The sequence below is a fragment of the Neoarthrinium moseri genome (genome assembly GCF_022829205.1).
Source record: "Neoarthrinium moseri strain CBS 164.80 chromosome Unknown scaffold77_Wmoseri_CBS_16480, whole genome shotgun sequence".
NCBI classification, from domain to species: domain Eukaryota; kingdom Fungi; phylum Ascomycota; class Sordariomycetes; order Amphisphaeriales; family Apiosporaceae; genus Neoarthrinium; species Neoarthrinium moseri.
Window position 1 is genome coordinate 57,989 of NW_026055191.1, and position 20,953 is coordinate 78,941.

The window sequence follows — 20,953 nt, forward strand, 5'->3', positions numbered from 1 at the left end:
GATTTATCTACCATTGCCGGCTGCCATGTATGGCACCACAAATATGCTTTGAGTCGATCCCGCCTTTGGCTGATACCACTGCTTCCAAGGCTGCTTGAGTTGACTACTGGCTAACTCCATTATTGTTCAAAAGCGAGGAAGTTCTGATATACTTCCGTAATATCGTATGAGTCTGGAGTGTCTGCCTTGTGTATCCCCTAACTACGGACGATTTCCTTATATACTCAAAAACCATTAGGTCTCAAAGGCCACAAGTCGCAGAGCTGTCATCCACTTTCTTATCTGATATTGTCCTGTTCAGCATGGCATTGGTTGCATTGCTTGGCAAATTGACGTTGTATTCGGCAGCTAGAAAATGTGCTGATAGGGTGATTGTAAATCTTGATATCCCGCGTGCTTGTCATATACTGCAACGGTGATTCGCCACAGCGGACGTTCGTATCATACTGGCAAGAGTGGGAATAATCGTGGCACCACAAAGCTTGCGCAGCCTTGTATTGACCAGTAATACAACATGCAGCCGAGCTCCTTGTCTACATAACAGCCTGCATTAACAAGAGGGGCCTCCAACTAGGCCAGCCTAGGACACCGTGGCCAAGCTACTACAGGCTATGGAGTTGCTTTGTCGGTGAAAAGTTACGACTAAAGCGGCCTAGTAATTTACAATTAGTCGCTGAGTCCTTTGTCTCTGAAACTGAGTAATATTCTTCGGCTGAAGATACCGTTAGAGGGCTCGAATGCTTCTGAAAGGTGATCCAAGGATTTTAAGCAAGTACGAAGCCTCTGAATAACCCCACTTCGTAACTGATTTTGAACCATTCATCTTCTGCCACCGCCGGTCTCCATTTACGCATAACACCTCTGATGTGACACCTCAATTTGTAATGATAAAAGGCGATCTCATGCAACCAGACACCGGGAACGTGGGGGACGCGCCAAACGTGGGTGTCACATGCATCTAGTATGTACAGACATGATTTCGGATTCGGGATTAGTCCGAGTTTGGACGAAAACGGTCAACTCATTCAGGGCTAATGTTTTTATAATGGTGTATTGTATCGCGATCAAATAACCATCGAATCTCAAGATATGGGATTTAGGGCTTCTCGAAAATTTCCGTGTAGCCTCACATGGCTCAACCCATCGCTAATAGTGGTATGAACGTTGTTCTGCCATACTTGGCTCGAGATCCACTTTACAAGACTGAGAAGCCCTACGCAACCGACTTCGACGTCTCCACCATACCAGGCGCGAAGGACACTAACCACAAGATAGAGTTAGTAGAGCATACTGTCCATGATGCACGTGCTACTTCGAAGAGTTTCAGCTTGGAGAAAAATGGCTTTCAATTCTTGAAGGGGCAGACGTGCATTGACGTGACCAATTGTGACGACGATAACCTCATCTATACTAAGTTCCGACCTGAGATAGCGGCCATTTTACGCAAGCATTTTCCATTCTACAAAAGTTTTCGCTATCTCGACCACCAGGTCAGGAAGCGCAGTCCACTCTTCCCGGGTAGCCCAGGAGAGCCGGTGAATTTCGCTCAGCCAGCCTCGCTGCCGCATGCAGACTTCACGACCCGTGGTGCTGTCCTTCGTATGGCCGAGAAGTTTCCAGAGACAGTATACTGCGACATGGAATATGACCTGATCAAGTATGTCTGCGGGCACCTATATCGAGACTCTCTTTGAATTCTCTGGCAGTTGACGCTGACGAAATTTGATAACACAGTGCCTGGACTGTTCTCAGAGGTCCAAACAATGACTGGCCGCTGGCAGTCTGCGATTTCAACAGCATCGACAGCGCAGCCGATTGTATCGCCAATGACATCATACATGAGAATAGTGTTGGTGAAAACAGCCTGTTGTTTAATAGCGACCGTCATAGGTGGTATTATTTGGCAGATCAACGTCCCGACGATCTCATCGTCTTCCGCAACTCAAATTCGCTAGGCAAGCGTGCAAGTAAGTCTGTGAAAATATAGTACCGTATTATTTTGATTTTTCATAGCCGTTGGCTGACAAGTACGGCATAGATTCCTATCATGCGGCATTTGATACAGGAGCAGTCCATGAACCAGCTCGACAGAGCATAGAAATTCGGTTTGCCTGCTTCCGCTAAGCTTGCGGGCATTACTTTTCGTGGAGCATCAGACATGCATGTGGACTCTACTATATTCGCTTGTCCGGAGAAGCAGGTGTTAATCTTCTAAATACCTAGCAGACATGACTACCGTCACGTGCTGTTAGGCTGCCAGCGGTTGAAAACATCACAGCTTCCTCTCCTATCTCAGCTCACCTACATCATTTCTTACATGTTGCACAATCGATTGTCCCTTTGCAAAGTCCGTGGTGTGACGTGCTGTGATACGTGTTTATGTCTTTGGTATCTCCCATCGCTTCCACCTCATTATCACCACGACTACAGTGGTAAGTATTACTGAAACAGTCGATGCTCCCACCCACGCCCACAGCGGAACTCCTTCCATGATACCTTCAACATTCATACTCAGAACAGAGGTTATATATGTTAGCGGAATAAAGAGAAACGCCAAGATGGTGAGATTAGTGATGTGGCGGGATTCTTGAATGCCCTGTCGTGCATCCATCCACTGCGCTATGCTAACTAGCGCGTTGCTAGCCGTCTCGCACTGAAGCGCGAGGCTGCTGCACTGCTCAATAAGATAGACATAGTCGCTCTGGAGACGCTCTTTGAGCTTTTGTATCTCTCCTAATTGCTCAGCTCGAGGCCACGCGGCGGAACCCAGCTTTATAACATTTGCCAGATCCTCCTTACAGAAGCGCTCCACACGTCGCACAAGTTGAAGGTCGAAACGCAACTGATCAAGCACCAGGCTTTGCTGTGAGCCCATGGTGAAACCACTTGCAGACGAACACTCAGTAATGTCTGACTCGATGAAGCTCAATAACTGGATTCGCGTACGTGCAGCGGCGTCGTACACACAACCGAGGATGTAGAAAGGGTCCTCTGCGAGTAGCTGCGTGGAGACCGGAGAGCCGGCCGCTAACATGATGTCAATAGCCGGGTGATAAGGGCGATGCTGCTTGGGAAAGAGGTCGTCTTGCAGTTCTGCACCGCTTTCATGGCCAATGGGAAGATTATAAGGTATGGTAGGGACAAATTCGGCTCTCTCGAGATCCTGAAAGCATCCTGCCCATGGAAGGTCGACATCCTCGCAAGGTCTTCCGCTATCAAGTAGAAGCAAGCCTAACCCAGTACATCCCGGTCAGTCTCACTAATCTAACAGGCCAAGGTCATGCTCGAACTTACCGCGCCAACTCTTGCTCTCGTGTGTTACACAAAAGGATGCCATTTGCTCGACTGTAAGCCATTGCCCATTGTGAACATGCAGTGCTCGATACCTCGTGGCACCATATTGTCGATGATGAAAAAGTCGCTTCTCGTGGGCGTAGCGCTTATTCTCCAGCAGAGTGCGCTGCTCAAACGGACTAACACGCGAGGCTGAGAACGGCGTGGTCTCGCCCGGAATCTGTAGCATCGACATGAATCGGATATGGACAATGTTATCTCGCTTGGAAGGCAGATTTGGTAGTTCGTATCTTCCCATCAATGTGCTAGATCCGTAAGCATAATGCGGCTCCAGGTAGTCGATGAAAAGTTCAGGTCTGACTTGGTACATCTCTCCCAAGATTCTGATGGATTCGGGTGCCAGGAACCCTTCAACTACCGTGATATGGGGCTGGTGTGCCGCATGTACCCGCCGCGGACCAAGACCCTGGACAGAGCTCGAAAGCGCTAGATTGAAGGGAGGCCTTCGCGCTCCGTGGGATGAAGCAGCAGAATTTCCAACCTCGATCTCGGCTCTCTTGCCAAGGTCATGTCCCAGCAAATATACTGTTGGGCTTTGTAATGGAGAGAACCCGATGCGTGATCCCGCCGTCTGCAAGTAGTCGATCAAGGTCTGATAGAAAGGACCGGCACTTGGCCAGCAGCGGAAGCAGTTCCTGATGCGTGCCTCATATTCCGAAGTGTTCGACTTCGGGCCGTGCTGCATCTTCGCACGAGTTCAGCGAGCGCCTGTTATGCGTGTGAGTGAAGCGCGCCCCAGTTGATCTCAGCAATGTTGGCGTGGGTTTCTTATACAATGTACTGAGGCTGTGTCTGCTGGGCCCTCCGGAGTGAGGCGAGCGGCTGAAACAGATGCATTATCTGCAGGCTGATAACGCCACAAGTGCAGTCTTCTTCGGTGAGCCACTGTTAGGCCGCGACGTTTGAGGCCTTGGGTAAATGTCACTACCTCACAGCCTGAAGATCAATCTAGCTACTTTCTACTTGATAAAGAGTTCAATATATCAAGCTAAACGCCCAGGATTCCATGGCTGGTATAGTTGCAATAATAAAGTGGGGCAACGTTATTCCGGCCGCGCCCAACTACACAGTAGCTTCCGAGGTCTTCGGCGCATTGTTCTTGTAGACCATTAAAGGTCTATCTAACTCCAACACCATGTACTCACGACCCACTTGTATGACAGTGGTATTCCAACCTTCTAGATGTTTTTGAAGAGTTCCTTTGTAAGACAGCGATGTCGTTACCCAAGTTTACGTAAACGACATCGTTTCCTCCGAAAGCAATACGAAGCTTGTGGTAGTCTAGGTTAGCGCGACCAAAACATCACCAGCTCGTCAAAATTGCGTTCATCACCTGGTGCCACGCCCGGTCCAAGAATGTCTCTTCGGATTTGTTCGGCGTCATTGATCAGCTGGCTGCCCTCATTCAGCTTCCCCATGTCCTGGAGAACACATCCGAGTTTGTATTTTGTCCTGGATATCTCGTTGCGGTACCATGTAGGCCGAGCATCAAAGACACAAAGCGCTTGGTGGAGTAAATCCCTAGACGGAATTCTCTAGTCAGTGCCGCATCCATTATGATACCGAGAAGGTTGAAAACAAAGAGTCTGGTTTGATCCAAGACACAGGGGCCTTACATCGCCTCCACGTATTGCTTGCGGGCATGATAATGCCACCCAACCTTGTAGCACAGGTCTGCGGTTCTGTGGTGTTTGTCGCCAAGGGTGTGCTGGTAAATCTTGAGGGCATGGGAATGCGTTCTGAACGCCTTTTCCCATTCGCCTTGCGCAATCTGCAAATTCCCTAGCGGATACATGATGTACCCAGTTCTGCGGGCGTGAGAATCGTGCAGCCAATGAAATGCTCTCAGTAAACTTACTTGAACTCCATGTCAGGTGCGTCTTTGATCAGCGGACTCAGGATGTCCTCCGCTTCAGCTAGCTTACCCTGCCAGATCAAACAAAAAGCCAGGTTGCCGCCCTAGACATCGGTATGAGTAAATATAGATACTCACGTGACACGAAATACTCACGTATATTTTCCGGTCACCATCCAGTCCGTCATACGCCTTGTAGCACTCGCGGTACCATTGCTCTGCATTTACGTATTGACTCATACCCTGGGTTCCATTTCCCATTCCTCCAAGGGCAAAGCAGTAACGGATGTGTGGCAATTCTATCGTTCCTTTGGCAATTGCTCGGTCTAAGAATGTATATTGGAGTTGGAAGTTTTCCAATGCCGTGTCTTGTCGATTTGTTTCTGTCGCAACGGAAGCTTTAGCTCCATAAATATCTGCCAAAACCACTTCGCAATTTTCATGTCTGAGGCAATAGTGCTCGGCTGCACGCAGGAGAGGCTCCAGGTGTTCAAAGGTCCCACGCTCGTAATTATACCTGTCAAACGTGAGCTACAAAATTTGGATGAGTAATTAAATAATACAGTACCAAGAAGCGTTGTACAGAAGCTCAGCGAATTCTAGTGTCCCACTAATGGGAGTTGCGTCTTCTTGCGAATCCTCGTAGAATCGGCAAAGAGATAAAACATGAGGTAGTAAGCGTGCGTGAGAGGGCCAAAGATCAGGTCTGTGCCTGTTATTTCGAGGTGCAACAGGCCACATATGGTGAAGAAGGCTCAATGCCATTTCGAAGGTGTCTTGTCGATTTTCTGGAGCCATGCGGTACTGACAGGCCGCCTGTACAAGCCTGTGCATGGAGAGGGTTTTTGTCGCAGAGTTTTGGTCCACCAGCGAGCTTTGTAAAATGCCAGCTTTTTGCTGCGTCAACTTTTTAGTGCTGTCAATGATAGACCAGTCATTTTTTCCGGCCCGTGACATCTTCTGGGCGCCTTTGGCTAGCAGTTCAAGTTCAATACTGTCGGGATTTAGAAAGGAAAGGACATTAACAAGCGTCTGAGAGTCCTGGGAAAGGCTCTCAAAGTTCATTGACCAGACATTCAAAAGTGTGTGTCGATAAGGCTCTTCGTTAGGATTACGGAATATTCTTGCGCTCTCCGGGGGGTTGACCAAGTCGCGATAGTCGTATGCTGAGAGGAAGTCGGTGAGTAGGCAAAAATCGTTTACTATCAGTTTGGACGCTTGGTAGATCCCAAGAGGCAGGCATCCCAAGCGGCGCACAATTTGCCGCGCTGCCTCTCGCTGCTCTACTTGAAGCTCTTCATGACCAGACGCCTGCTCGGATGCATCGGGGCCCTGGCTCCGGGTCAATTTGACTAAGAGGTCGACTGCCTCTCCTTCTTGCAAGGGCTGGAGAACTTGACCCCCGAAGCTGGTCGCCAATGTTCTCACTCTGCTCGTGATCAGAATCGCACCATTACTGCACTGCGGCCAGAATTTATCCAGGAATGAGCTATCTGGATTATCCGCATTGTCAAATATCAACAACCATGGAACGTCTGTGATGGAACATCAGTTCGTGATGGATTGGTCAGTCATATAGTACTTGCCTGTCTCTTCAAACCATCTCTTCAACTGCTCACAACAATAAAGGTGATCTGGCTCACCCGAGTCCACAAGGCCAAGTTCTACAGCAAATCGAACGAAATCGCTCAGTAGATTTGTTGGTTCGTCAGCGTGGGCAAAGAGCACTGCCTGGAAGGAAGATATGTAATTTAAAGCAAACTGTAGGGCGACCTGGGTCTTCCCATCACCACCGAGCCCACATAAGACAAACACCGCTTGTTTCGTCGATTGTTGGCCTTGCTTACCAGGGTACAGTACCCTATACATGGTCTCGAGGATACTCGCCCTACCAATAAAGTTTGGGTTCTCTTTATGAGGGAAGATGCTCCTGCAGGGAAGATTGATTTGACGGTCCACTCTTTGCATATGGAACTCCTCGAGAATCTTCGAGCTACTCGGGGTTGCGGCTCCGGAACCTCTGCTAGTTAATAGTATGAAAGCCCATTGATACTAGGTATGCTTACTATATGTAATGCTGTCGGACAGCACGTGTTGATCTTCATCGTCAACCAGTACACTATCTTCTGTTGACTGAGTGTGTTTGCATGCAGCCAACATTTCGTTCAGCACGGCGAGAATCTGTTGGAAAAGCGGATGACCCCGAGTGGGGAACAAGGAGATTTCTACATGATCCATGTCAACTTGAAAGAACAGCTCCTGATCTATGTTGAGACGTGCAAGTGGTTCAGTGCAAAGCTACATGACAACTGGTTAGCAGACACGAGCTGGCAACTCTCTGGAGACAGAAGACTAACGATTGATGATTCGGCTGGCCGAAGTCTGTGAGTCTTGTAAGACGTCTTGCGACTCTCACAATAACTCCAGATCGGGAAATGTATATCAAGCTGCCTGAACTTGTCCAGGGTGTCTTTCAGGATGCCCCACTTGTCGCAATCTTTCAAGGCCGTACTGACTTCATGCTTGACCAGCGGGATATGCATCTCAAGCGCTGCGCACTTGAGACACGTAGTCTCAAAGGTCGCAGGGCTGTGATTATGGATACAGCCAAAGAAGAGAACACCGATGGTGCTTTCAAAAATAGAACTGAATTCTGGATTTTGTCTTGCGGACAGAAGTGCCTCGTAAAAGTCAGAATTGTTGCCCCATAAAGGTTTACTAAGCATTATACGACCAACTTGTTTGAGTACCATTCCACCAAAACTATGACATAGGAATACCAGTGGTCTGTTCGTTTCTGATGACCGTGATCGTTGATGGATGAGCCCGTACAATAGTGTAGTCCCTTCTCGAAGGATTTGCAGCCAACAAGCTTCCGCTGCTGGCGGCTTTGCAAAGTTGTAGTGGAATAGGATGACTCGAGCAGTTGGAAATTGATGGGTGAAAACATCTCTGATCCATGATTCCTGGTCTCGAGGCTGGTACGAGGGTAGAAGTTGTGGCAAACTAGGAATCGACACGATGCTGTACAGCAGTCAGCAATGCTGGCTAGTCGTGCGTACAATATGCACGAACTCGACTGTTGGGCCTTGCACTCCGCTGCAGACGATACGAAGACCACCCTCAGGGAGTTCTGACTCGATGGTCGTCATTTTTCATGCATGTGCCTTTTGTCCAAATCCTCGGCAAGCGACGCGATTGGGAAAACAAAATAGGTTCAAGAGAAAGGCGAATGGGCCGGAGTTCGAAAGCGGCGCAGGATGACGCCTACGCTAGAGATAATCACCGAAGCAAGACCCTGCAAGACTCTACAGGAGGGGTAAGGCTTTGGATGGTGAAGGCTGTGTCACTACACGTGTTTCGTTGTCCATGATTGGAGACCTGATCTTATCTTTGAGGCCAAAGACGTGGGATGCTGAGACCAGTCAGCCGTGCAGAACTACCATCGGATCGCATTGATCTGATTGCTTTCGCTTTTAACCCCGCTCTGCAAAGACACATTTCAGATGACCATATGTTCACTGATCGTAATGCTCAGAATATGGGTCCGACTAGGCCAGTACATATAGATTAGGATGCCTGACTTAACAAAAGGCTTGTAACTACCGGGAAGATTACATAAAGCGCTGAGCTTTTAGGGGCTCGTTCAAGCCAAGGTTGCCAGGCTAGGATCGTCTGCTGCGGAAATACACTCTACCACGAAGAAGGAAAAGTCAACGAGCTCTGAGAACTAGCCATATTTCGATTATGAGACAAAGGCGTATCGGCCTGTCTCTACCTCAACGGGAAACTTAGCACACCTAAGAGCTTGAATTGCGAGGTCAATAAGCACAAGATCACTCCCTGCCATGTGTGAGTGGAATATATCAGCCCTTGGTGCCTTTTGAGCATGCTCAAAGCTATTCACTAACCGTGTGCGCCGGCAATTGAGCAGCAATAAGGAAAGCTCTCCTTCCTTGCTGAAACACGAGAATTATACTCGATTTGGCCGACTGGTACATGGATGAACTTAGCTATTAACTCGGGTCAATTGTATGCCGAACATACCTGGTATAACAAGCTGAGGTAATCTGAGAAATGCTGCAAGGCCTAGGGCATCGATACCAACTCTTGGCGCCGGCAAAATGAAGAGGTCGCGATAGTCGGGCTTCTCTGGGCCGACTGGCAAAACGAGGATGGAAGTGGTGCCTGAGATTTCGTCGGGCCGGAGGACTTCTTCAATAAACCACTCCTGGAGTACCTTGAGCTCCTCATGCGATTTTTCCAAGTCAGGCGTAGTCACTTCAGCGCCGCGGTCCCTCGAATAGCTTTAGTATGGGCCGTGCAGAGTCTGTATATTTCTTCGCGTTACATACCACCTCCATTGCATGCTGGGTGAAACGTAGGCTTGGCTGCCGAATTTTGTGAGGTGGTCATCCCGAAAGGAGTCGTATTCATGATAGATGTCATGGTAGAAAAGGGTGTACCCAGACTAGACTCGAATGTTAAGCATGCTTTGCAAAGGGATTTCGTAGGTCGGGAAGGTACCTTGGACGCAAATTCAGCAAGGGATTTGCCCTCAGCTTCCTTCGGTGGATTTCCAGCCCACCGCTCCGCAATACTGAAGCTAGTCTTCTTAACGCCGAGGAAGTCTTCTAGAATGCTCACGAATTTGTCCCTCAACCCCTGCTGTACCGGATCGGTTTGGGGAAAGAAGTCCGTAGGATAGAGAATGCTGCGTGGGAACTAGCGAATATTAGTAGACGCAAGCTCCTATGAGACATACACACCTTCTTGGATTCCTTGATTGTAGACTTCAGAGTGCGCCGAGAGAACTGTTGCAAAACTTCCAAATTTCTGCTCAAGTATCCCACCGTATCAAGAGGTCTACCGCTAGTTAGCGCTTGACGGTGTCATTATATTTATGGGATTCACGGTGAACAGGGGTATAAGCCAGTTTTTGGACCCCAAGCATCCGTCGAACACCTGATGCCGTAAACTCCGCATCTTGCAGCTGGCTCTCGCACACTTCCAGTAGCTGGCACAATTAGTTCAGCATACTCAAAAGGCGGAGTGAAGTGCATACTATCGGTCCCAATGCACATATCCATCCAGTTGTAGGCAGCCGTGGCTGCGGCCGACCCAGTAGAGCTCGCGCCGGGTTCCAGATGGGCATCCCCACGAGGATTGAACGGACATTGGAAATCAAACCAATCGCACGGCTTCTCACCACTTGCGAAAGCAGCCATCTTGGTTTTGCCCACGATCACAACACCGAGATCGATGAGTGTCTTGATGAACGAAGCCGTGTCCTTGTCCTCATCGTACGTGGCGAGGAAAGAGCGGTTTCCTAAAGAGCTCTTGGTCCCAGCTAGCTGAAAGTTGTCTTTGATGCCAACTCGAACACCATCAAGGGGTTTGGCCGCAGATGGCTGGGCGTATAGGCGGCTTGGAACGGCGACAGACTTTCCGGTACCATTTGGGCCTATGGAGTCCAGATTCTTGAAGCTAGAGCCGGTTAGCAGTCACCTCTCCGAACCTCTAATTATCATTGATCAAACCGCACCGATAGGGGTATTGCGTAGGTAGCACAGTAGTCTGGAAGCATGAGGAGCGGTCTACATAGAGCTTCCAAGCTTGGAAAACCTCATTGCCGCAGAGAAAGTACGGACCACTGGGGACATATGCCTGTGAGGCAGAAGCAATCACGTTACAAACGGTACCTACGTGCCACCGGCGCCCGTTGATATTGGCATCGCCTGGCAAACCTATGTGCAATCCCTCGAAGTTTGACGCGCAATTCCTTGCGACGAGAAGAATGTCGGTCAAGAAGCCTTCGTTGAATACGTCATCCTCCTCTTTAAATCGTTGTATGCGCTCCGTAACTACCTCATATTCGAGGCGCGTATCGGATGCAGAGATCAAAACGACAGGTTGGGGATGGTCGAAAGGTCTGCTGTAGGCGACGGGAACTCGCTAGGGCTCATAGTTAACGATAGTAACATACACATAGCGGGGCAGCACTAACCAACCCCGTAGCAACTAGAGCGTATTGATGCTGCTCCACTGCCACAATCATAGTGGTAGAATGCGGGAGAAGATGCGGAAGAAGAGTCATGTTTGGAGTCTTGAAGATAACTTCACATGAGGTGGGGTGGAAGCCCGTGGTACTTTGTTGCAGTTTTTTGCAGTCTGTGTGATAAACGGATTTCTGGGAGGAGCCTGAACCCCTCAGAGCTCTGGAACAGCTGTGTGTGACAGCAGCTGCTGGCATTAGTTCGGCTGAGGAGGCCAGGTTCGTAACCCCCATGAGAGAGATAGCATTGAGGGGTTACATCCCATCCGACTGGACTCCAGGCTGACTTGCATGCAGCCACGGTAGGGGCAAGTTCTGATCGCTTGAATGATGATGGCAAAGCTCCAAACTTCACTAGCCCAACTCACACATGAGACACATTCAATCCAGATGCTAATTAGATATTCACTCGAATTAGTGGTATACACCTCAAAGGGGAAAAGAATTCATGTACGTGAGCTTACCAAGCTGTCGACATTTTTATATTGCGAGTAACATGGTCCTGGAAACTTTCGATGCACACCCTAAATGAGAAATGGAGTCATGATTACTTATACATATCTAATGCATTGTTTAAGATCCGCTTCACGAGGGTCCATGTTCTCTTTGGCGTAGGCATTACCTGGCGCGCCCGTCTGCGCCTTTCAGGATGCCTACGTACCTATCCAGGTACGAGCTTCGCCGATTCGGACCGGATCTTCATGCAAGTCATCCCTGGTTCCTGCGGCAGTCTTTGAGTTCTCTAGCACCTATAGTCCTGTGTGCTTCTTCTGCTTCTTTTTACTAACTGCATGTATAGGCACTTACGAAGCCACCTTGGAATGATCTCTTCTTCACAGCATACTTACCATGATTTGTAATCTATTGAATTTAAATGGATTTATTAGAGATTTATCTCACCCAGGATTTGGTCTCCGTGAAACCCGCAGATGAGGTGCGGTCATATCAATACCCCCGCAGCGACCCTCAGGTGGCCAAAGGGGCCCATCCTTTGCTTTGTTCGCAGTTCCCGCACGTTATCGAACTTAGCATCGAATATCTTTAATCAGTCTGGCTGTGGAGTTGCCCCACGTCGGCGTCGAACTCCATCATCACCTTGAATATACGCTAAGCTGCCGGTGGATTGTATGAAAAGGCCAGGGTCTTTGATGGCAGGCCGCAAGAACAACGCTGACGGCCTCGAGAGTCCCGCTGATACTATCTATTTCATTAGTGAAATCTCGCCAGCTTCGGTTCGTTCCTTGTCCCGGTAACTATGCCGCCCCAAAACTATGCAGCATACACCGTCGACAAGAATAGCAAGCGGCTCGAGGTTCGCCTCGCCCCGTATACTGCACCTGGCCCTGACGAGCTTGTCATCAGGAACAAGGCGGTCGCGATCAACCCTGTGGATATAGGCTTACAGATATCGGGCAGCCTTATATTTCCGTGGGTTAAGTATCCTCTCATTATAGGCAATGACGTCTCTGGGGTAGTGGAGGAGGTCGGGTCTGGCGGCAGGGTGAACAAGCTATTCAAGCCTGGCGACCGCGTCGTCGGTCATGCCGTTGGCACGGACAAGCGTGCCAACAAATCCAGCGAGGGCGCCTTCCAGAAGTATACAGTGTTACGATGCGATCTGACGTCCAAGATCCCCGGAACTCTGTCTCACGAACAGGCTAGGATTCTTCCGCTTGCACTGTCGACAGCGGCCTGTGGCCTTTTCATGAAGGATTATCTCGCAATGCCGATACCGAAACCTCGACCTGAGGGCAGTGGCACAGCGTCCGTCGAACCTCGCGGTACTGTAGTCATTGTGTGGGGAGGGTCGACCAGCGTGGGAAGCAATGCCATTCAACTCGCCCGGGCTGCAGGCTACGAGGTCTTGGCCACTTCGTCGCCAAAGAACTTCCAGTACCTGAGGAGCATCGGTGCATCCATGGTCTTTGATTACAAACATGTTGATGCAGTTCCGGATATCATTGGTGCCTTGAAAGCCAAGACCTGTGCTGGGGCCGTGGCCACTGGTGTCGGGTCTCTTGAGGCATGCATTGATATAGTCGCGGCCGTGCCCGGCCGCAGATTTGTCTCTCAGGCAAGCAATTCCATGGACATGAGCGCCTTGCCCACAAGCTCGGTTGGGCTTATATGGACCATGTTGAAGCTTGTGTGGTGGAACATCTCGGTTTGTTTCAGGGCCAAGTTCAGGCGTGTGTCGATAAAGGTCATTTGGAGTAGCGACACTATGAGCAACGAAGTGGGCCCAGCAATTTATAACGATTTCTTACCGGACGCATTAGCAAAGGGACGATATCAGGCGAAGCCCGACGCGATACTCGCAGGAAGTGGACTCGAACATCTCCAGAACGCCATCGATCTCTTAAAGAGGGCGTCTCTGCTACCAAATTGTTGTTTCTCTTCCAGACGCTGCTGATTGATTACAAGACCATGGGAAATTGTTAATGGCATACCACCGATTCCTTTGGTACAAGCGTATTGGGGGATAAAAGACCTATGAGAATCACACCCCCAACCCAAAATACTTGAATTGTTCTGTTCGTGTAATTTTACCTGGCTGATACTCAGAGTCAAGCGCGATGGCTTGGGTAAAGTATATAGTCTTCCATATGGGCATCTATAGTAGCAGCCTGATTTAGCCACTAGATGAAAGCAATGGACCATACTGTTCGAAAATGAGACGCTCTGAAGTGGTTGCAGAAATACTGCCTCGCAACCTATCGTAGGCATCCTCATGATGTGAACTGCTGGTGGATAAAATGAAGATGGATACGCAACGGATGGGGGGATGTGTCTGTCAAGACATCTGCACTAGTATTATGCGAATGAGTTTCAGACAGTGCCAGTCAACTGTAATGACTGTAAATATTCTTGCGTCTATAGTTATAGGCCAGAGTTGTAAATCATCTGTCTTAGGATGACGTCTCACCGTCTCCAGTTAAAAAAAATGGGTAAAAATGGGGAAAGAGACCAAAAAACATACAACACCGGGTATTCGCTGGTGGTCACCCACCCAACTACTAATCCAGCCCTTTCCAGTTTATCTATGGGAGAGCGGACGGGATCCCGAGTTCTCTAGAAGGTATGGTCGTATGTGATTGATTGTTGGAGTATCAGGACATATCACAGAACCACCAGCCGGGATAATCCCACTAGACAAGGTAACAGCAACAGCGGAAAGCTTCGCTCTCCAGTATTAGATTTCTCACTCAACATAAGGTATATAGCAAGCCATGCCTTCATCCTATACGTGGCGTGGCCACTCTTGCTCTAATTGCTCCCGCAACGTGATATCTCCCTTGCAACTACTGTGCAAGTGTCAAACTGAAGTTATCCACTTCGACTTCGAGTACGCTTTGTGCAGAGCACACCACATCCACCCGCAAAGAAGGGCCACTGCCGTCATACGTAAAGGTAGTAGAGAAGGTGGTATAGCCTTGTGGTGTCACTGGCCGAACAAATTGGAGTTGCGTGTTGCCGACAGAGCTACTGAGAAAACAATTCGACGCCGATTCTTGCACAATCGAGACGGCAAAGTCGTACGCAATATTATACGTCGCACCTGCGTCAAGCGCTATCGTCTGGAAGAGGCTGGCGCCGGAGGGGAAGTTCGGTCCAGCTTGAGCCAACAGGCGCACGGCGTTGGCCGAATTGCTGCCGGGCTGCGTGAGACCGGCAAATGTGGTCCCGTCTCCATCACCCGAAGCGACATTCCAAGGCGGGAGGGAGCCACCCCCGTCCTCGAAGCCAGGGTTTTGAACAAGGTTGGTAACGATGGGACTGTACCGTAGTCAGCGATGGAACAGGCTAAAGGATGTGTTCTTGAGACTCACCCTACAGATGAAGTTGAGGTGCTTGAAGTTGAAGTGTCAGTGGTCGAGGTTGAGGACTCAGTCGTCGACGTAGAAACCTCGGTGGTCGAGGTGCTTATCGTTGATGTTGAGATGATTGTGGACAGGGATGTAGAAGTGCTGGTGTCAGTCGTCGAGATTGACGTGGTCACCGATGTAATCACCGTGGTCGGATATGTGGGTGTAATAGTAGAGGGAGTCCCGGTCGTGGTTGAAAGTACAGAAGAGGTGAAGCTGCTGCTAAACGGTGATGTCGAGGTTGCTGTCAGAGAGGAAGTATTCGGGCCGACAGAACTGGTCGATGAAGGTGCAGACGTGCTTGAACTTGAAGCCGGGCTGCTGCTTGTACTCAGGGGCGAGGTAGTTGGGACGACATAGGAGCTAGGCACGCTGCTGGAACCAACCGGCACTGAGGTTGTGACTGCAGTCGAACTGGCGTAGGAGCTTGCGGGAGCTAGAGAGCTTGTCGATGTTGGGGATACGGACTGGACACTGCTGAGGCTTGAGGAGGCCTTGTAAGGGGGTGATGAGCTAGTTGGGCGGACGCTTTGGGAGGAGACCGGGAAGCTGCTAAGGAATACAAGACTACGTCAGTATCGTAACTAAGGTGTTTAGAATGGGGGTCGCATATTTACCTGATCTCGATTTTACTACTATATTGAGGGACTGTGGCAGTGTTGTCTGGGTTTATTGTTGTTGCAGATCCATGATCATCGGTTAACGAGCATGGCTTCGCGTTGGCGAGTGCAAGCCAGAGAGCAGTAAAGAGGAATGATACTTGCATATTGCCAGTATCATCTCGGCTTGACGGGAACAACGGGCAGAAGAAGGCAAACACAGTAATAGAAAACCTGGAATGGTAATCTTTTTATCGTGAAGAGCACCTCGTGTGTTATCACAATTGAGTCATGGTAGTCGAGACCCGTTATTGAACCTTGTTTTGTGTAACTTGTGATAGGCCTATCATATTCTGTTTTGAGAGTCACTCGGAATTATTCTGAACAACCACGCAGGCGTTACCGCGAGTCCAAATTAGCAGCCACGGCTGGATCTAGCGTTGACTGCCTGCACTAGTTCAAGTTGGTGCTCAAGCTCACCCGTGGGAGCTTGCTGAGCTTCCTGGATGGCATCCACTGACGAACCATGCGCCAAGTATCTGTTGCCAACTCTTCCTGCAGCTAACATCGGACTCCTCCAAAGCAGCCTTAAAGAACGACGTCTTGGTCCCAGGTCTTTGAATACGGCGGCGGCTCTTGCACTCTAGTGGGCCGGTGCTTTCCCCGTAGGCTATACTCCTGCAGGCGTTCTTATGTGTTAACCCTCGGCCTGACTCGGCCTGGGAGCAACTCGGCCAATGTTGTGGGTCTATACTCAACTCGTAGTTACTGGGTTCTCTACTCAGGCGGCTGGCGCTGGAATCTGGCAGACGCTCACCCTCGCTCCGAGTACGGTTCACAACAAATTGTTTCAGTATTCATAATTAAATCGACTGGATGCTACGATAGTAATGATGCCGTTCCAAATTGTTTATTTTGATTATAAAACCAACACAGGGTAATGCTAACAGGCGAGCTAGAGAAACGTACAGTACAGGCTATTCCTAATTACTACGTATGTAGACCTGGCAGGGGTGGGGCTTAGCCTCAGGTACGATGCACGGGCCACACGGCAGCTCTCAGAGGCTAAGGGAAGCTTGACGCGTGAGGCCAGCTGCCTGCCTTGGGGACCTTGGCCCTTGAGAGCTCCAGCTAACTTACGGGCCAGGCCAGCAACCAGCAGCACGTAACGCAAGCAAGCATTAGGCAAGCCTCACCAACGTCAGTCAATCCCCATCCCCATCCCCATCCCCCATCCACGACCGCCATACCGAGCCCCCATCTCCATCCCCATCTCTGTCGTCCATCGACCTGTATCACCACCGCCGGCCCGCCTGATAGAAGTCACGCTCATTCCGATCATCGATCCGTTGGCTGTCTTGTTCCTTCCGCATCCCGTCCCCACGCCTTCGAGATGGATACTCTCGTAGCCCGCTACAGCCGCCCGGCAGCCCAGAGGGAGACCTTCGCCGACGACCAGCACGATGATCTCCACGACGATACCACCAACAGCATGTCTCTCAAGTTCGCCATGCCCCCCATAGCGCAGGTAAGCTCATCTCCGGACCTCTCTCCATCCCTCGGCGTCGTGCCGCAGTCACAAAGAGCATCCGCCGTCCCGCCGTCCTCGTCCCTTGGCTGTTGCTGACCCTCCATCTCGCGCAGCCCTCGGCCTGGCTCCGCGCAGCGACAGACGACCGCGCGAACCCGCAGTGTCCCATCAAGATTGCCCACGGCACCACCACCCTCGCCTTCCGCTTCCAGGGCGGCATCATCGTCGCCACAGACTCGCGAGCCACGGCCGGCAACTGGATCGCATCCCAGACTGTCAAGAAGGTCATCGAGATCAACAACTGCCTGCTGGGCACCATGGCCGGAGGCGCCGCCGACTGCCAGTACTGGCTGGCCTGGCTGGGCATGCAGTGCCGCCTCCACGAGCTGCGTCACAAGCGCCGCATCTCGGTCGCCGCCGCCTCCAAGATCCTCGCCAACCTCGTCTACCAGTACAAGGGCATGGGCCTGTCCATGGGCACCATGTGCGCCGGCGTCACCAAGGAGGAGGGCCCCGCCCTGTACTACATCGACAGCGACGGCACGCGCCTGGCCGGCAACCTGTTCTGCGTCGGCTCCGGCCAGACCTTTGCCTACGGTGTGCTGGATGCCGAGTACCGCTACGACCTGAGCGAGGAGGAAGCCCTGGCCCTGGGCAGCAGAAGTATCCTGGCCGCCACCCACAGAGACGCCTACTCGGGTGGTTTCATCAACCTGTACCACGTCAAAGAGGACGGCTGGGTTAAGCATGGCTTCAGCGACACGAACCCCATCTTCTGGAAGACGAAGCTGGAATCGGGCGAGTTCACAAACGTTACCAGTGATTTCGTCGGCGAGAGGGTGTAAGCTATGATCATGCATTTTTGGGGGACGGCGATAGCAGCGTGTCCACAAGGTACGAAACCCGGTAGACACTAAGAGCCACAGAAGACAGTGGGAGGGAGAGAGAGAGAGAGCGAGCTATTAGACTGTGACAATAGTCAAGGGGTAAATGCATTGCATTGGCCTGGGAAACCACTATGTAAATGTAACAACAGATCAGGCGTTAAGCTGCTTTCAAAGACGGACACTCTGATTTTCTATGTTTGATGTGATACATTGAGGGTATGTTCCTTTTAGGATGTGTATGCTGTTCTACTTTTTACAAGGTCAGTCAACATCTTGGTGTGACTAGCCAGTCTACTTCGCACCATTGATGTGGTACACAGTATATCTTTACATCTTCTTCACATTGACCCAGCCTTCTGCTCCAAATATGCCGCCGCCCTCGGCCCTCGGGTCGACAGGCCACTTCCGCATGGCCAAGACGTCCATCTTGCTCCGCCAACCGGCCTCGTACATCTCCATGCCCGTCCACGCAATCATGGCGGCGTTGTCCGTACACAGCGCCGGCGGCGGCGCGTTGATCTGCAGGTGGCCGAACCCCCGAGCCGCCAGCATGGACCGGAGAATGTGCATCAGGTACCGGTTGCTCGCGACGCCGCCCGCGACGACGACCGTCCTGACGGCCTCGTAGGCCGCGCCGCCCTCGGCCCTGAGCACGAACAGCAGCCGGCTGGCCAGGTGCTCGAACGCGAGCCGCATGGCGTGCTGTGCCAGGAACCGCCGCTCCTCGAGCCCCATGTCCGGCCGGTCCTCCACCACGCGCTGCACCTGGCTGTTGAACCCGGCAAAGTCATACGCCAGGGCCGACGTCCCCGACAGCGGCGGCGTCAGCGTCCAGCCGCGGCCCGAGTCGAATACCTGGATCTCGTCAACGCGCCTCGGCGGCGCCGTGTAGCCGTACGCCGCGGGGTAGTCCTGCCCGGCGTCGTCCGGGAACGCGAATTTCTCCAGCAGCGGCCCGTACATGACGTTGTCGACGCCTGCGATCTGCGACGCCGGGATGATGACCCGCGCACACTTGTCCAGCATGTCCCCGATGGCGATGTTCTTGGCCTCGGCCAGGATGCGGTGGTCCGTCAGCGAGCGCGAGTGCACCAGCAGCGTGTGGCCGCCCGAGACCAGCAGCGAGAGGAAGGGGAACTGCGGGTCCTGGTGGTCTACGTCGCCGCTGCCGCCCACCGCCGCCGCCATCCTCCGCTTGGCCACCGTGGCCAGGCCGTGCTCCGGCCGCCAGCGGGCATCCTCCAGGGCGCCGCCCCGTGCGAGCGCGGCCACGAGGCGCGGCGTCAGCGCGTGCGCCTGCATGTGGTTGACGCCAAGCAGCGGCACGTCCCAGGCGGCGGCGAGGCCCTTGGCCGTGTTGAGCCCCGTGGCCAGGTTGGACGTCATGCCGGGCCCGCGGGTGACGGTGACGAAGTCGGGCTTGAGACGCACGGCACCGTCGACCCACAGCAGCCGCTTCCAGGTCTCGTAGCCGCCGATGGGCACGGCGGGGGCCTCGGGCAGCGCCCGCAGCGCCGCCTGCACCAGCGGGCCCAGGTGCGCCGTGTGCGACACCACGGCCGTCAGCGGGTGCACGCCGCGGAAGTGCCGGTTGTCCGACGTCACCTTCTCGTGGAAGAGCAGGCGCGCCGCGTCCGAGGAGCGCGAGGTGGGCGACGGCTTCTGCAGGACGGCCACGCACGTATCGTCGCAGGAGGACTCGATGGCGAGCGTGAGCAGCGTTCTGCGCGGAGAGGGCCGGGGGAGGAGGAGGAGGAGGCGAGGGCGTGCCGCGGTGGCCCGAGGACTATGCGCCGCCGGTACGCATGGCCGGATCGTCGGGAACCATGCCAGCCTCATCAAGTGTTCTGTTTGACGAAGAACTGGTCATCTGAGGTTGAGACATGCTATAATACAGAGTAGAGCGGTCTTAAAGGAGCTCCTGGCCTGGGGATTTATTTTCTTATCTTATCGGGATTGGAACTGGGGATCTGTAACCTATAGTAGAGTGCCGTATGTACCGTACTTAGGTACATAGGCCCGTACAGCTCGAACTTCCATCTCTGAAAGGCATACCTGGCCATTACCTGCTTACCATGTGTGCTGAGTTTATTCATACATACACAGGTATATAATCTCCAATTCATGAACAGAATGTTGTGCTCGTGCAAATCACGTTGTTCGGACTGGGAGCTCAAGATGTAGATGTACTATACATGTATCAAAGTCAAACACTCATAGGTACAGAAATCCATCCCTTATACTGCAGCAAAGCTTGGTTGACGAAGATCTTTCACATGCGGGACGTTTACTGGTCTCCATTGAGACACTATACACAAGTGATGTAAACTTGAGCTATACTACATAGATACACTGGCCTGTATCCAGTCGGCTGCTCGGTACGGGCATTTCAGTGTTCAGGGGTGTAATCAGCCGCATTAGCGATGGATCTTCGGCAGCACCAGCGGGCGGCGGGCAGCAGGCCTAGGGGACCCCAGCCACCAAACCTAACGTCATCGTGAAGCTTGTCCGTCCCACCCACAGGCACATGCTTCTTCCTACCACTTCAGGAGATTCGACTTGCCGAGCGTTCCACTCCCGAGCATCGCACGGGCAACTCTTTGCTGCTAAACACGATCGACTATCCTCCGGCTTTCTTTCGCTTCTCTTTTTCTCTTGCTTGACCTTTCACTAGGAGTCTGTTTGCGCGCTATCCCGGTCCAACATGCAGCCGGGTCAGCAGTAATTGGCCTCGACCCGTTCAGCTCGCAAACCCTGAGCTCTCGCTTGAAACTCTATCCGCAGTACGAGCATTCGTAGCATGGAA

At 51.8% G+C, this 20,953-nt stretch overlaps 8 protein-coding genes across 8 annotated transcripts; 3 read left to right on the plus strand and 5 right to left on the minus strand.

The window, feature by feature from the left end:
• Positions 1–1,130: 1,130 nt before the first annotated feature.
• On the plus strand, positions 1,131–2,124 carry JN550_011975 (uncharacterized protein; the record flags this gene model as incomplete). The annotated part of the gene is made up of 3 exons (XM_049310400.1): positions 1,131–1,657; positions 1,735–1,967; positions 2,039–2,124. The coding sequence occupies 3 exons, from the start codon at positions 1,131–1,133 to the stop codon at positions 2,122–2,124; spliced, it is 846 nt and encodes a 281-aa protein (XP_049166044.1).
• Positions 2,125–2,377: 253 nt separating this feature from the next.
• On the minus strand, positions 2,378–4,039 carry JN550_011976 (uncharacterized protein; the record flags this gene model as incomplete). The annotated part of the gene is made up of 2 exons (XM_049310401.1): positions 2,378–3,231; positions 3,295–4,039. The coding sequence occupies 2 exons, from the start codon at positions 4,037–4,039 to the stop codon at positions 2,378–2,380; spliced, it is 1,599 nt and encodes a 532-aa protein (XP_049166045.1).
• Positions 4,040–4,640: 601 nt separating this feature from the next.
• JN550_011977 (uncharacterized protein) lies at positions 4,641–8,361 on the minus strand (the record flags this gene model as incomplete). The annotated part of the gene is made up of 10 exons (XM_049310403.1): positions 4,641–4,875; positions 4,971–5,162; positions 5,213–5,313; positions 5,366–5,726; positions 5,778–6,744; positions 7,057–7,227; positions 7,276–7,507; positions 7,567–7,972; positions 8,042–8,233; positions 8,285–8,361. The coding sequence occupies 10 exons, from the start codon at positions 8,359–8,361 to the stop codon at positions 4,641–4,643; spliced, it is 2,934 nt and encodes a 977-aa protein (XP_049166046.1).
• A 754-nt stretch (positions 8,362–9,115) lies between these two features.
• JN550_011978 (uncharacterized protein) lies at positions 9,116–11,267 on the minus strand (the record flags this gene model as incomplete). Its single annotated transcript, XM_049310404.1, has 8 exons — positions 9,116–9,201; positions 9,257–9,507; positions 9,565–9,680; positions 9,737–9,934; positions 9,979–10,075; positions 10,250–10,696; positions 10,755–11,164; positions 11,217–11,267. 8 exons carry the CDS (start codon positions 11,265–11,267, stop codon positions 9,116–9,118), a joined length of 1,656 nt encoding a protein of 551 aa, XP_049166047.1.
• Positions 11,268–12,519: 1,252 nt separating this feature from the next.
• On the plus strand, positions 12,520–13,677 carry JN550_011979 (uncharacterized protein; the record flags this gene model as incomplete). The annotated part of the gene is made up of 1 exon (XM_049310405.1): positions 12,520–13,677. The coding sequence occupies one exon, from the start codon at positions 12,520–12,522 to the stop codon at positions 13,675–13,677; it is 1,158 nt and encodes a 385-aa protein (XP_049166048.1).
• Positions 13,678–14,566: 889 nt separating this feature from the next.
• Positions 14,567–15,896, minus strand: JN550_011980 (uncharacterized protein; the record flags this gene model as incomplete). The annotated part of the gene is made up of 3 exons (XM_049310406.1): positions 14,567–15,041; positions 15,095–15,682; positions 15,748–15,896. The coding sequence occupies 3 exons, from the start codon at positions 15,894–15,896 to the stop codon at positions 14,567–14,569; spliced, it is 1,212 nt and encodes a 403-aa protein (XP_049166049.1).
• A 1,226-nt stretch (positions 15,897–17,122) lies between these two features.
• JN550_011981 (uncharacterized protein) lies at positions 17,123–18,105 on the plus strand (the record flags this gene model as incomplete). Its single annotated transcript, XM_049310407.1, has 2 exons — positions 17,123–17,257; positions 17,374–18,105. 2 exons carry the CDS (start codon positions 17,123–17,125, stop codon positions 18,103–18,105), a joined length of 867 nt encoding a protein of 288 aa, XP_049166050.1.
• Positions 18,106–18,474: 369 nt separating this feature from the next.
• On the minus strand, positions 18,475–19,986 carry JN550_011982 (uncharacterized protein; the record flags this gene model as incomplete). The annotated part of the gene is made up of 1 exon (XM_049310408.1): positions 18,475–19,986. The coding sequence occupies one exon, from the start codon at positions 19,984–19,986 to the stop codon at positions 18,475–18,477; it is 1,512 nt and encodes a 503-aa protein (XP_049166051.1).
• Between the last annotated feature and the right edge of the window lie 967 nt (positions 19,987–20,953).